This window comes from Pseudophryne corroboree, unplaced genomic scaffold, assembly GCF_028390025.1.
Source record: "Pseudophryne corroboree isolate aPseCor3 unplaced genomic scaffold, aPseCor3.hap2 scaffold_90, whole genome shotgun sequence".
NCBI classification, from domain to species: Eukaryota; Metazoa; Chordata; class Amphibia; order Anura; family Myobatrachidae; genus Pseudophryne; species Pseudophryne corroboree.
This window is the reverse complement of record NW_026970479.1, coordinates 764,989-780,069: the sequence shown is the minus strand read 5'-3', so window position 1 is coordinate 780,069 and position 15,081 is coordinate 764,989. Positions and strand designations below refer to the sequence as shown.

The window sequence follows — 15,081 nt, the reverse complement described above, 5'->3', positions numbered from 1 at the left end:
TATTTTTACTTAAAGTACAATAACTTTTACCATTTTAATTTGTTTTTTTAGTATATTGACAGTATTGTTTTCTTTCAAAAATCCACTTAATTTTCTTTACCCGATTATTAAAATGGTAATTGACAAAAACAAACTACATTGTCACCAGAAGAGCAATACAAAATGTACAAGTGATATATTAAAATCATCTTTCCAGCTTGAATTTCAATGATGCATTGGGGCAACGATTTTGTGAGAAACATCTTCACCCTTAAATAAAGATTTTCTTAATTCCTTACCTGTGTGCTAATTAGATATCACCTTGTTTTCACATTAAACAGACTTCCACATGAGAAAGCAGCAAGGATGCAGTGGCGTTAATGTTTCCTGGTGTCAACCTGTATTATTTCAGTAGATATTGAAATGAGGATGCATCTTGCTGCCTTTCCAATGTAGCAAGTTTAATTTAGTAATAGGTGAAAAACCATCCAAGAGCTGTTTAATCACTCAATTGGATTTTTTTGCCAGCATATTTCTTTTTCTCTGCAACCCACTGCTAAATTGTGCTTCCTAGCTGTTTTTATAAAATCACTGAATCAAATCTAACTCTGATTACATCAGAGAAGGCCAGGTACCCTACACCATAAGAGGGGGTTTGAAATTTTGACTTGTCTACATAAAGATCACCAAAATCTGATAACAAGGTCAATTACGTCCCTGGGTGGGATTGAACCACCAACCTTTTGGTTAATAGCCTTACACACTAACTGATTGCGGCACAGCGACACTTTGCAAAAGCATATACTGAAAAACGCTAATAAGCATTCATCTAGAACGTTTCCTAGAAACATTTTAAAAAGTCAATAAAGTGGAGAGTTTTTGTAAGATGTTTCTTCCATCAACCAATGAAGAAACACATTGGTACTTTCCCATGATGAGTGAGTGCTTCAGGATCTCTTGCACTTACATGTGCAGCAGAGTACTGTAATGGAAGCATGCTGGGTCCATAACCCAGAGGTAGGCAGATTGAAACTATCCTCTGCTATATGCATTTTTTTTTGTTAATTAAAGTAATCCAAAACTGGGATTGACATTTTTGCTCTTTTATTTTTACTTAAAGTACAATAACTTTTACCATTTTAATTTGTTTTTTTAGTATATTGACAGTATTGTTTTCTTTCAAAAATCCACTTAATTTTCTTTACCCGATTATTAAAATGGTAATTGACAAAAACAAACTACATTGTCACCAGAAGAGCAATACAAAATGTACAAGTGATATATTAAAATCATCTTTCCAGCTTGAATTTCAATGATGCATTGGGGCAACGATTTTGTGAGAAACATCTTCACCCTTAAATAAAGATTTTCTTAATTCCTTACCTGTGTGCTAATTAGATATCACCTTGTTTTCACATTAAACAGACTTCCACATGAGAAAGCAGCAAGGATGCAGTGGCGTTAATGTTTCCTGGTGTCAACCTGTATTATTTCAGTAGATATTGAAATGAGGATGCATCTTGCTGCCTTTCCAATGTAGCAAGTTTAATTTAGTAATAGGTGAAAAACCATCCAAGAGCTGTTTAATCACTCAATTGGATTTTTTTGCCAGCATATTTCTTTTTCTCTGCAACCCACTGCTAAATTGTGCTTCCTAGCTGTTTTTATAAAATCACTGAATCAAATCTAACTCTGATTACATCAGAGAAGTCTAAATACCTAACACCATAACAGGGGGTTTGAAATTTTGACTTGTCTACTTAAAGATCACCAAAATCTGATAACAAGGTCAATTACATCCCTGGGTGGGATTGAACCACCAACCTTTTGGTTAATAGCCATACACACTAACTGATTGCGCCACAGCGACACTTTGTAAAAGTACATACTGACAAAGGCTAATAAACAATCATCTAGAACGTTTCCTAGAAAAACTTTAAAAAGTCAATAATCTGGAGTGTTTTTGTAAGATGTTTCTGCCATCAACCAATGAAGAAACATATTGGTACTTTCCCATGATGAGTGAATGCTTCAGGATCTCTTGCACTTACATGTGCAGCAGAGTACTGCAATGGAAGCATGCTGGCCCCATAACCCAGAGGTAGACAGATTGAAACTATCCTCTGCTATATGCATTTTTTTTGTTAAAGTAATCCAAAACTGGGATTGATATTTTTGCTCTTTTATTTTTACTTAAAGAACAATAACTTTTACCATTTTAATTTGTTTTAATAGTATATTGACAGTATTGTTTTCTTTCAAAAATTCACTTAATTTTCTTTTCTTTGTGCTAATTAGATATCACCTTGTTTTCACATTAAATAGACTTCCACATGAGAAAGCAGCAAGGATGCAGTGGCGTTAATGTTTCCTGGTGGTAGTGGGGGACTGTGTTTGTGCTTTCCTCTGGTCAGCTCTGGTAAAAGTCAGATTTCTTTGTCTCAGATCTTCCTCTAGCCTTGTTCTTATTTCGAGAGTTCCCTTGTGCTGCCTCAGTTGGATCTCCTTCACTTGACAGGGGGGTACCCGAGCAGCGACCCTCCCCAGCACTAGCCCAACTCCTACTTACCTGCCAGGTGAGATACTATGATCATGAAGGTGCTTCTCCCAGGGCAAGGCTCACCCATTGCACTCTGGGTGTGCTGCTCCTGCGATTTCCCCAAATGTGGGAAACTTGACTGCATAATTTGTGTTTCCCCTGGTCGGCTCTCGTATAATTCAGATCTCTTTGTCTCAGGTCTCTCTCCAGCCTAGTTTGCTGTCTGTTTCCACTTCTCTTTTCTTAAACCGCTCCCTTCTATGCCCTTGCGCACCTTAATTAAATCTAACTCTGATTACGTCAGAGAAGGCCAGGTACCCTACACCATAAGAGGGGGTTTGAAATTTTGACTTGTCTGCTTAAAGATCACCAAAATATGATCACAAGGTCAATTACATCACTGGGTGGGAACCTTTTGGTTAATAGCCCATGTAAGTGCAAGAGATCCTGAAGCACTCACTCATCATGGGAAAGTACCAATGTGTTTCTTACAAAAATTCTCCAGATTATTGACTTTTTAAAGTTTTTCTAGGAAACGTTCTAGATGAATGCTTATTAGCCTTTGTCAGTATGTACTTTTGCAAAGTGTCGCTGTGCCGCAATCAGTTAGTGTGTATGGCTATTAACCTAAAGGTTGGTGATTCAATCCCACCCAGGGACGTAATTGACCTTGTTATCAGATTTTGGTGATCTTTAAGTAGACAAGTCAAAATTTCAAACCCCCTCTTATGGTGTAGGGTACCCGGCCTTCTCTGATGTAATCAGAGTTAGATTTGATTAAGTGATTTTATAAAAAAACAGCTAGGAAGCACAATTTAGCAGTGGGTTGCATAGAAAAAAAATTATGCTGGCAGAGAAGTCCAATTGAGTGATTAAACAGCTCTTCATTTTCTGATTTTATGTTTATGCTAACAAATTTGCTCTCTGAAAAGTGTCCACAAAGCCAAGTCTCTGATTAACACCTTTGTAGGAATGGTTTTTCACCTATTACTGAATTAAACTTGCTTCATTGGAAAGGCAGCAAGATGCATCCTCATTTCAATGTCTACTGAAATAATACAGGTTGACACCAGGAAACATAAACGTCACTGCATCCTTGCTGCTTCCTCATGGGGAAGTCTGTTTAATGTGAAAACAAGGTGATATCTAATCAGCACACAGGTAAGGAATTAAGAAAATCTTTCTTTATGGGTGAAGATGTTTCTCACAAAATTGTTGCACCAAGGCATCATTGAAATTCAAGCTGGAAAGATGATTTTAATATATCACTTGTACATTTTGTACTGCTCTTCTGGTGACAATGTAGTTTGTTTTTGTCAATTACCATTTTAATAATAGGGTAAAGAAAATTAAGTGGATTTTTGAAAGAAAACAATACTGTCAATATACTATTAAAACAAATTAAAATGGTAAAAGTTATTGTACTTTAAGTAAAAATAAAAGAGCAAAAATATCAATCCCAGTTTTGGATTACTTTAATTAACAAAAAACAATGCATATAGCAGAGGATAGTTTCAATCTGCCTACCTCTGGGTTATGGACCCAGCATGCTTCCATTACAGTACTCTGCTGCACATGTAAGTGCAAGAGATCCTGAAGCACTCACTCATCATGGGAAAGTACCAATGTGTTTCTTCATTGGTTGATGGAAGAAACATCTTACAAAAACTCTCCACATTATTGACTTTTTAAAATGTTTCTAGGAAACATTCTAGATGAATGCTTATTAGCCTTTGTCAGTATGTACTTTTGAAAAGTGTCGCTGTGGCGCAATCAGTTAGTGTATAAGGCTATTAACCAAAAGGTTGGCGGTTCAATCCCACCCAGGGACGTAATTGACCTTGTTATCAGATTTTGGTGATCTTTAAGTAGACAAGTCAAAATTTCAAACCCCCTCTTATGGTGTAGGATACCTGGCCTTCTCTGATGTAATCAGAGTTAGATTTGATTAAGTGATTTTATAAAAAAACAGCTAGGAAGCTCAATTTAGCAGTGGGTTGCAGAGAAAAAGAAAAATGCTGGCAGAAAAATCAAATTGAGTGATTAAACAGCTCTTCATTTTCTGGCTTTATTTTTATGCTAACAAATTTGTTCTCTGAAAAGTGTCCACAAAGCCAAGTCTCTGATTAACACCTTTGTAGGGATGGTTTTTAACCTATTACTAAATTAAACTTGCTTCATTGGAAAGGCAGCAAGATGCATCCTCATTTCAATGTCTACTGAAATAATACAGGTTGACACCAGGAAACATTAACGCCACTGCATCCTTGCTGCTTTCTCATGTGGAAGTCTGTTAAATGTGAAAACAAGGTGATATCTAATTAGCACACAGGTAGGGAATTAAGAAAATCTTTATTTAAGGGTGAAGATGTTTCTCACAAAATCGTTACCTCAATGCATCATTGAAATTCAAGCTGAAAAGATGATTTTAATATATCACTTGTACATATAGGGGTATATGCAATAGCGGGCGAATTTCAGAAAAAGGCGAATTCCGGAACGTTTTCGCCTCAAAAAATGAATTCGCCTATGCAGTGCAGTACTTTTTCGCAAAAAAACGGACCGTCAAAATTCGCCTTTTCTCAATTCGCCTTTTTCCGCATTCGCCTTTTCTGCAATGGTACAGATGCTGCAATTCGCCTCCAGCATATTCAATTCAAGTTTGGAAATTCGCCTGCAGTGCTTTTAGACAGCAAATTCGCGATTTTCAATCCGCCACACTTTGGAGGGTGAAAACAAATAAAAAAATTTTAAACATGGTTTTTTTTGTGTTTTTTTTTTGGGAATAGCAGATCTATTTATATTAGAAGGGATTAGGTTTTTTTTTTTTTTTGGGGGAGGCACAAATATTATTTATATATTTTTTAAAATATTATTTTTTTTTTATTATTTTTTTTTATTGCTGGAACGGTAAAATCAGAAAAAAAAATGGCGTGGGGTCCCCCCTCCAAAGCATAACCAGCCTCGGGCTCATTGAGCTGGTCCTGGTTCTAAAAATGCGGGGAAAAAATTGACAGGGGATCCCCCGTATTTTTAAAACCAGCACCGGGCTCTGCGCCTGATGCTGGTGCCAAAAATACGGGGGACAAAACGAGTAGGGGTCCCCCGTATTTTTAACACCAGCATCGGGCTCCACTAGCTGGACAGATAATGCCACAGCCGGGGGTCACTTTTATGCCGTGCCCTGCGGCCGTGGCATCAAATATCCAACTAGTCACCCCTGGCCGGGGTACCCTGGGGGAGTGGGGACCCCTTCAATCAAGGGGTCCCCCCCCCCAGCCACCCAAGGGCCAGGGGTGAAGCCCGAGGCTGTCCCCCCCCATCCAATGGGCTGCGGATGGGGGGGCTGATAGCCTTTGTTGTAAAAGAAAGATATTGTTTTTTCCAGTAGTACTACAAGTCCCAGCAAGCCTCCCCCGCAAGCTGGTACTTGGAGAACCACAAGTACCAGCATGCGGGAGAAAAACGGGCCCGCTGGTACCTGTAGTTCTAATGGAAAAAAAATACCCAAATAAAAACAGGACACAGACACCGTCGACAGTAAAACTTTATTACACACTGCCGACACACACATACTTACCTATGTTCACACGCCGACATCGGTCCTCTTCTCCATGTAGAATCCCGGGGTACCTGAAAATAAAAGATCAATATACTCACCTCAACCAGGCTCCAGAGATAAATCCACGTACTTGGCAAAAAAAGAAAACGAACAACCGGACCTGCGGACCGAAAGGGGTCCCATGCTGACACATGGGACCCCTCTCCCCGAATGCCGGGACATCACGTGACTCCTGTCACTGATGTCCCTTCAGCCAATCAGGAAGCGCTACTGCCGTGGCGCTCACCTGATTGGCTGGACGCCGTCTGTACTCTGACAGCGCCTCGCAAAGCCGCTCCATTACTTTCAATGGTGGGAACTTAGCGGTTAGCGGTGGGGTCACCCGCCGGTCAGCCGCTGACCGGCGGGTGACCTCACCGCTAGCCGCTAAGTTCCCACCATTGAATATAATGGAGGGAGCTGTGCGATGCGCTGTCACAGCGATCAGCCAATCAGGTGAGCGCAACGAAGTTGCGCTTCCTGATTGGCTTAGAGACCTGTCAGTAACAGCTGTCACTGACAGATCTTAATCGTGGAAAGGTGTCCCATGTGTCAGTATGGGACCCCTTTCAGTCCGTTTTTGGTGCGGGTAAATGCGTTTTCTTTTTTTGCCAAGTACGTGGATTTATCTCTGGACCCTGGTTAAGGTGAGTATATTGAACTTTGCTTTTCAGGTACCCCGGGATTCTACATGGAGAAGAGGACCGATGTCGGCGTGTGAACATAGGTAAGTATGTGTGTGTCGGCAGTGTGTAATAAAGTTTTACTGTCGACGGTGTCTGTGTCCTGTTTTTATTTGGGTATTTTTTTTCCATTAGAACTACAGGTACCAGCGGGCCCGTTTTTCTCCCGCATGCTGGTACTTGTGGTTCTCCAAGTACCAGCTTGCGGGGGAGGCTTGCTGGGACTTGTAGTACTACTGGAAAAAACAATATCTTTCTTTTACAACAAAGGCTATCAGCCCCCCCATCCGCAGCCCATTGGATGGGGGGGACAGCCTCGGGCTTCACCCCTGGCCCTTGGGTGGCTGGGGGGGGACCCCTTGATTGAAGGGGTCCCCACTCCCCCAGGGTACCCCGGCCAGGGGTGACTAGTTGGATATTTGATGCCACGGCCGCAGGGCACGGCATAAAAGTGACCCCCGGCTGTGGCATTATCTGTCCAGCTAGTGGAGCCCGATGCTGGTGTTAAAAATACGGGGGACCCCTACTCGTTTTGTCCCCCGTATTTTTGGCACCAGCATCAGGCGCAGAGCCCGGTGCTGGTTTTAAAAATACGGGGGATCCCCTGTCAATTTTTTCCCCGCATTTTTAGAACCAGGACCAGCTCAATGAGCCCGAGGCTGGTTATGCTTTGGAGGGGGGACCCCACGCCATTTTTTTTTCTGATTTTACCGTTCCAGCAATAAAAAAAAAAAAAATATTTTAAAAAATATATAAATAATATTTGTGCCTCCCCCCCCCAAAAAAAAAGTACCTAATCCCTTCTAATATAAATAGATCTGCTATTCCCAAAAAAAAAAAACACCAATAAAAACATTTTTAAAATTTGTCCCGGCATTTGGGACAAAGGGGTTTGATGTGAAAACATTGGACCCCTTTCATTAGTCCGCTGGATCGGTGTGCGTTTTTTTGTTTTGCCAAGTACGTGGATTATCTCTCTGGACGTGGATGTACCTCTGGACGCTGGAAGGTGAGTATGATTTTTTGACAGGTACCCTCGGTTCGTCGGAGATCGTTGCAGTCGGCGTGTCAACATAGGTGAGATGGATTGCCCAGAACTCCCTTTGACCAAAATCACCCTGGCATGTCCAAAGTGCAGCCCTCCGGCACTTGCGTCACTACACATCCAAACATTCCATGAAACAGCAATGCTGGTCAGGGAATGTTTGGATGTGTAGTGACGCAAGTGCTGGAGGTTTGCATTTGGACCCATTGTTCCCCGCTTGTGTTGTGTGGACTGTATGTACCTCTTCCTTCCAGTCCCAGGGTGACACTATTACCCACATCTGGTAGCTCATACTGTTCTCTTCCACAGGTCCTGCGTTGTATCTTCCCAAGTGGCGTGGATGTGAGGAGACACGGCATTTCACCTGATGTTCCATGGGAGACCCTACTGGTGATGTGGACCTGACCCTCCGCCATGTAGCAGACAACCCCCTCAGGTGAGATGTATTGCCCAAAACTCCCTTATCCAAAATCACCCTGGCATGCCCAAAGTGCAGCCCTCCGGCACTTGCGTCACTACACATCCAAACATTCCATGAAACAGCAATGCTGGTCAGGGAATGTTTGGATGTGTAGTGACGCAAGTGCTGGAGGTTTGCATTTGGACCCATTGTTCCCCGCTTGTGTTGTGTGGACTGTATGTACCTCTTCCTTCCAGTCCCAGGGTGACACTATTACCCACATCTGGTAGCTCATACTGTTCTCTTCCACAGGTCCTGCGTTGTATCTTCCCAAGTGGCGTGGATGTGAGGAGACAGATCCCCTGATGTTCCCTGGGAAATCTACTTACATACAATTCAACTGCATTACAAATTTTAATAAAAACCACAGGAAACTTCTATTTTTAAAAGTTTATTGAAGAAAATTTTTTTTTAATAAAGTTTGAAAGTTAATTAAAACAAAAAAGTAGTTTGTTCTTCTTTACATTCTTTTCTTGTGTATATAGATATCTGTGGGGAAAAGAAAAAAAAAGTATATTAAAGTAAAAACACACTAAATTCATGTTCATTTTTTCCAATGAAAATTTGTGGAACAACACAGCCCAGCATGAGCCATTGATGGGCGGTGTTGTTCTACAAAGGCATGCGGTTCAAAGTGAAAGAGTGTCGTCAGTGGTCAGTACTTTGACATGCTAACATTTGTGGAACAACACAGCCCAGCATGAGCCATTGCTGGGCGGTGTTGTTCTACAAAGGCATGCGGTTCAAAGTGAAAGAGTGTCGTCAGTGGTCAGTACTTTGACATGCTAACATTTGTGGAACAACACAGCCCAGCATGAGCCATTGCTGGGCGGTGTTGTTCTACAAAGGCATGCGGTTCAAAGTGAAAGAGTGTCGTCAGTGGTCAGTACTTTGACATGCTAACATTTGTGGAACAACACAGCCCAGCATGAGCCATTGCTGGGCGGTGTTGTTCTACAAAGGCATGCGGTTCAAAGTGAAAGAGTGTCGTCAGTGGTCAGTACTTTGACATGCTAACATTTGTGGAACAACACAGCCCAGCATGAGCCATTGCTGGGCGGTGTTGTTCTACAAAGGCATGCGGTTCAAAGTGAAAGAGTGTCGTCAGTGGTCAGTACTTTGACATGCTAACATTTGTGGAACAACACAGCCCAGCATGAGCCATTGCTGGGCGGTGTTGTTCTACAAAGGCATGCGGTTCAAAGTGAAAGAGTGTCGTCAGTGGTCAGTACTTTGACATGCTAACATTTGTGGAACAACACAGCCCAGCATGAGCCATTGCTGGGCGGTGTTGTTCTACAAAGGCATGCGGTTCAAAGTGAAAGAGTGTCGTCAGTGGTCAGTACTTTGACATGCTAACATTTGTGGAACAACACAGCCCAGCATGAGCCATTGCTGGGCGGTGTTGTTCTACAAAGGCATGCGGTTCAAAGTTTCTTGAATTAAACATGGTTCTACTCACCTTGGTACGCTCAACACAATCTTATGCCGTCCACTTCATTTTTCCTCAACAATCCTATGAATAAGTCAAAAACACAGACTAGTGAATAGTAAATTCACACAATGAAAGTCTACTGTACATCATTACAAAAAGGATTTTTTGAAGAAAAAGGGGGTATCAGAATAGCTCTTTGGCCCATCATACATGTAGCCGCAAGGAGCTTTCATCCGTTACCACACGCGCCCGCATACATGCCCGCGCATGTATGCCTACACAAAGCTCCTTGGTAGTACCCGGTCACGGGTGGGGAAGCCCAACAAATAATAAACAATAGTAAGAAAAACAACAAACTAATGGGAGGGGAAGACAGGGATACATGAAAAACATTTAAAATAAAATAAAATAATACGACCGGGTTTATGGTGGAAGTCTGTCCGGATCCTCTTCTTCCCCCTGATAGGGCGTGGATGTCCTGGGAGGCTGGGGAGTATGTCGACTGGCCCTCGGTGCCCATGCTGTTGAAGAATGTGCGGCTGGTGGTGGAGGCATCTGGGGGGTGGGGTACATCCCTGTATATCCCTGGTACATCTGTGACTGACTGTACTGGGATGGGACTTGAGGAAGGGTACGATGCGTCCTTGTGGCTTGAGACGGCGGATATGGTGGATCACCAGCGTGTTGATGAGCTGGTACTGGGAGCTTATCATAGATCATCTGCAGTGTGGTTGCCATGACCTGTTGGCTGGAAGCGGAGTGTCGATGACTATCCGACATGTTCTTATTGCTTTCTGCCAAACATGTGTTTTTTTCCACAAGCTTGACCAAGGAATCGGACATGATGTTAAGTATGTTCCTATTCTCCCTACGATCTTCAATTATGATCTGTAGTATTGTGGCCGTGCTGTCGGAAATAGTCTTCTGCAGTTCATGCAGATTGTTGGACATTTTCTCCATTGTCCTCTCAATGTTGTCCAGTCTGCTTCCCACAACATTTGTGTATGTATCCTGGCGTGTCCCAATCTCTGATGCCAGGGTGTGAACCCTCTGAACAGTTGAGGGATTCTGCCCTTCCTGGATGTCTGCCACCACATTCATTTGGGCAGCTGAAAAGAAAATTAGACAATATTATCCACATTCATCATACATTTTTTGGAAGGTTCACAATTCAATTTACTCACGCAGGGATGTAGCAACTGGATCATCCTGCACTTCCACCTCGTCATCCTCTGACGACCCCTGTAGGAGATCCGGCCTGAAGTACGAACCAATCCCCGAAGCTAGTCCGCTGCTGGTTCGTGGCACCACTGTTTGCAAAATAAATTTTGGAAAAGTTGATAAACTTTACACAACTACTGCCCCCCCCCCCCACAAAAAAAACAAACAAACCTTCTCCATCCTGTGATGCCGCTGCTCCAGGAGCTCCACTTGTCCTCGTTTCGGAAGACTTTTCAAGGGTCTGGCTGGATACATCTGCACGGCTGTCCTCAAACCCAAGAAAAGTTTAACCCTGTAGACTCAAACAGATCGAGTGATGGGTCCACAAGGGTTGTGTCTTGAGGCTCTTCAGTCACAGTCCCAGAGCTCCTGGAGAGACGACGATCTGGTGATGGCCTGCGCGCAGGAGCTGTAGTTTGGCGCCCATCTTGTGGTGTGGTCGCCGACGGTGTCTGGTGCACAGGTGATAGTCTGTGCACTGATGTCGTCTGGTGCACAGGTGACCAACTGCGCGATGACGAACTGTGGCGCACAGGTGACGATCTGTGTGCTCGCGATGCTTGCGGCGCAGTTGATGGTCCACGCGCTGCTGCCGATGCCTGCTGCACAGGTAACGGTCCGTGCGCTGGCGATGTCCTGTGCGCAGGTGATGTCCTCTGGGCAGGTCTGTCTGAAAAAAAAAAAAAAACATTAGCACATACAAAAAATTTAAAAGGAAATACAGCTCATGTGAATGTATTCTTACCATCAGACCTCCTTTTGGACGGCTGGTCTCCCGCCTTCCTCCGTCTTCTGGGCGGTTCTTCCTCCTCGAGAAAGCCAGCAGGACGGCTGGAGTCCACACCTCCGCGAACTCCTTCGACCATGACAGGGTTCAAGCGCCTTCTAATAACGTTCTCCCAGGATAGCCACTTCAAATTGAGAGCCGGGCCACCTCCCGTAGCTGTCTCATGTCGGCGCTGAATCCCCATCTTCTTCTTGGTCTGTCTGCGGCAATCACTGTACCGCTTCAAGCAATTTTGGGTGCTCCGACGGTTTCCAGAAATTGCAGTTACTTGACTGGCGATGGATTCCCAGATGTTCCGCTTTACCTTAAATGCTGTTTTCTGTGCCCTTGATCCATACAAAACGTCGTAGGACCTGTCGACGCAATCCACTAGGACACAGTTTTCCGCCTCAGTGTATCTGGGTCCACGCGGCTTTTTCTGTCCTGCTTCTTCACCAGAGGCTTCCTCCTCCGACTGCTCCTCTGGCTGGCTTCTTGCCTTTAGGGATTAAAAAAAAAAAATATATTTTTATTAAGATCGGTATGTACCTGTGAGTGTCAGTATCCCTGGCATTGCGCACCTATTACAGTAGGTGTGCATGGCATTGCACAAACTACAGTGGGTAAAGTTTGATGCTATTTGTGTCTGCATGTGTGGTTAAGTACCTTTTTACTAGGCTTTTTCTTGGACTTCTCATGGGCCCTTGACGACCGCGGCTGGTCACTAGATGCCTGGTCGGTCGCATCCGCCTCCTGGGTTGGCTCCCACTCCTCATTGCTTTGCAGGGATAGATCCGAGGGGGTGGGGGAAGGGGCGGATCGGGTTGGTTTGTCCCTTGACATCTCTGTTATAAAAAAAAAAAACATACATGTATAAATGGCTGACCCTCACAAAATGGCTGCCCCTTACAAAATGGCTGCCCCTTACAAAATGTCGACCAGGCTGTCGACTAAACTTGCTCCAAATCACCCCAAAATGGCCAGAAAGCATCCCTGCACACTCAGGAGGCACCCCACAGCAAAATTAGGTGGGAAAACACATGTTTGAAAAACAATCAGCAGCACATGTCAACCTGGCTGTCGACTAAACTTGCTCCAAATCACCCCAAAATGGCCAGAAAGCATCCCTGCACACTCAGGAGGCACCCCACAGCAAAATTAGGCGGGAAAACACATGTTTGAAAAACAATCAGCAGCACATGTCAACCTGGCTGTCGACTCAACTTGCTCCAAATCACCCCAAAATGGCCAGAAAGCATCCCTGCACACTCAGGAGGCACCCCACAGCAAAATTAGGCGGGAAAACACATGTTTGAAAAACAATCAGCATCACATGTCAACCTGGCTGTCGACTCAACTTGCTCCAAATCACCCCAAAATGACCAGAAAGCATCCCTGCACACTCAGGAGGCACCCCACAGCAAAATTAGGCGGGAAAACACATGTTTGAAAAACAATCAGCAGCACATGTCAACCTGGCTGTCGACTCAACTTGCTCCAAATCACCCCAAAATGGCCAGAAAGCATCCCTGCACACTCAGGAGGCACCCCACAGCAAAATTAGGCGGGAAAACACATGTTTGAAAAACAATCAGCATCACATGTCAACCTGGCTGTCGACTCAACTTGCTCCAAATCACCCCAAAATGACCAGAAAGCATCCCTGCACACTCAGGAGGCACCCCACATCAAAATTAGGCAGGAAAACACATGTTTGAAAAACAATCAGCAGCACATGTCAACCTGGCTGTCGACTAAACTTGCTCCAAATCACCCCAAAATGGCCAGAAAGCATCCCAACACACTCAGGGGGTACACCAATGCTAATAGAAGACCCAAAAAAGTCAATTAAAGAAAAAAAATAAACGTGAAAAACTACCCCAAAACACAAGTCTCCCCCCAAAAATGCAGCAACACAAGCAAGGGGCTATACACATACCTGCACACATGCACACATGCACAAACACCCCATGTACACCTCATGGCAACCCCCACTACACAAACACATACATGCAACACCAGACACACATGTGGTACTTACCTACAACTGTAGTAAAAGCTCCTAAAATGGCTCTGCTCCGGGGTAACAGGAATCCTCCTGACTGTCCTGGAATAAAGCCTGCTGGGGTGTCCAAAGATATCCACAGCAAACAACCAAATTGCTAGCTCTGCACCTCCTCACACCTCTCTGCAGGTTCACAAAATGGCTGCAGAGCACATGCAACAAACAAGCCCTAATATAGTGCTGCTTTGGGCGGGAAGGCGAATTCAGTACGCCCACTGATCGCCGATTGGCCGGAATCCGCCTGCAGGAGGGGCGAATCATTTTTTCATCGCATATTGCGAATCCAGGGTCCCGGCGACAGGGCTGCGGCTGGCGATAGCGGGCGAATCATACAGAGGCGGATCTAATGACGCGATTCGCCCGCTATTGCATATACCCCTTTGTATTGCTCTTCTGGTGACAATGTAGTTTGTTTTTGTCAATTACCATTTTAATAATAGGGTCAAGAAAATTAAGTGGATTTTTGAAAGAAAACAATACTGTCAATATACTATTAAAACAAATTAAAACAGTAAAAGTTATTGTACTTTAAGTAAAAATAAAAGAGCCAAAATATCAATCCCAGTTTTGGATTACTTTAATTAACAAAAAAAATGCATATAGCAGAGGACAGTTGCAATCTGCCTACCTCTGGGTTATAGGCCCAGCATGCTTCCATTGTAGTCCTCTGCTGCACATGTAAGTGCAAGAGATCCTGAAGCACTCACTCATCATGGGAAAGTACCAATGTGTTTCTTCATTGGTTGATGGAAGGAACATCTTACAAAAACTCTCCAGATTATTGACTTTTTAAAGTTTTTCTAGGAAACGTTCTAGATGAATGCTTATTAGCCTTTGTCAGTATGTACTTTCGCAAAGTGTCTCTGAGGCGCAAATAGTTAGCGTGTTCAGTTGTTAACCAAAAGGTTGGTGGTTCAATCCCACCTAGGGACGTAATTGACCTTGTTATCAGATTTTGGTGATCTTTAAGTAGACAAGTAAAGATTTCAAACCACATCTTATGGTGTAGGGTACCTGGCCTTCTCTGATGTAATCAGAGTTAGATTTGATTAAGTGATTTTATAAAAAAAACAGCCACGAAGCACAATTTAGCAGTGGGTTGCAGAGAAAAAGAAATATGCTGGCAGAAAAATCCAATTGAGTGATTAAACAGCTCTTCATTTTCTGGCTTTATTTTTATGCTAACAAATTTGTGCTCTGAAAAGTGTCCACAAAGCCAAATATCTGATTAACAGCTTTGTAGGGATGGTTTTTCACCTATTATTAAATTAAACTTGCTTCATTGGA

At 43.4% G+C, this 15,081-nt stretch overlaps 1 protein-coding gene and 1 non-coding gene across 2 annotated transcripts; one reads left to right on the top strand and one right to left on the bottom strand.

The window, feature by feature from the left end:
* The first annotated feature begins 2,540 nt into the window (after positions 1–2,540).
* Positions 2,541–2,703, top strand: LOC135045216 (U1 spliceosomal RNA). The gene has a single exon (XR_010237744.1). It is a non-coding gene; the product is annotated as a U1 spliceosomal RNA (small nuclear RNA).
* A 7,124-nt stretch (positions 2,704–9,827) lies between these two features.
* Positions 9,828–11,246, bottom strand: LOC135044350 (uncharacterized). Its single transcript, XM_063955199.1, has 3 exons — positions 11,135–11,246; positions 10,927–11,052; positions 9,828–10,851 (listed from the first exon to the last, which is right to left on the bottom strand). The coding sequence occupies exon 3, from the start codon at positions 10,841–10,843 to the stop codon at positions 10,166–10,168; it is 678 nt and encodes a 225-aa protein (XP_063811269.1). The 5' UTR covers positions 10,844–10,851; positions 10,927–11,052; positions 11,135–11,246; the 3' UTR covers positions 9,828–10,165.
* Positions 11,247–15,081: the final 3,835 nt, after the last annotated feature.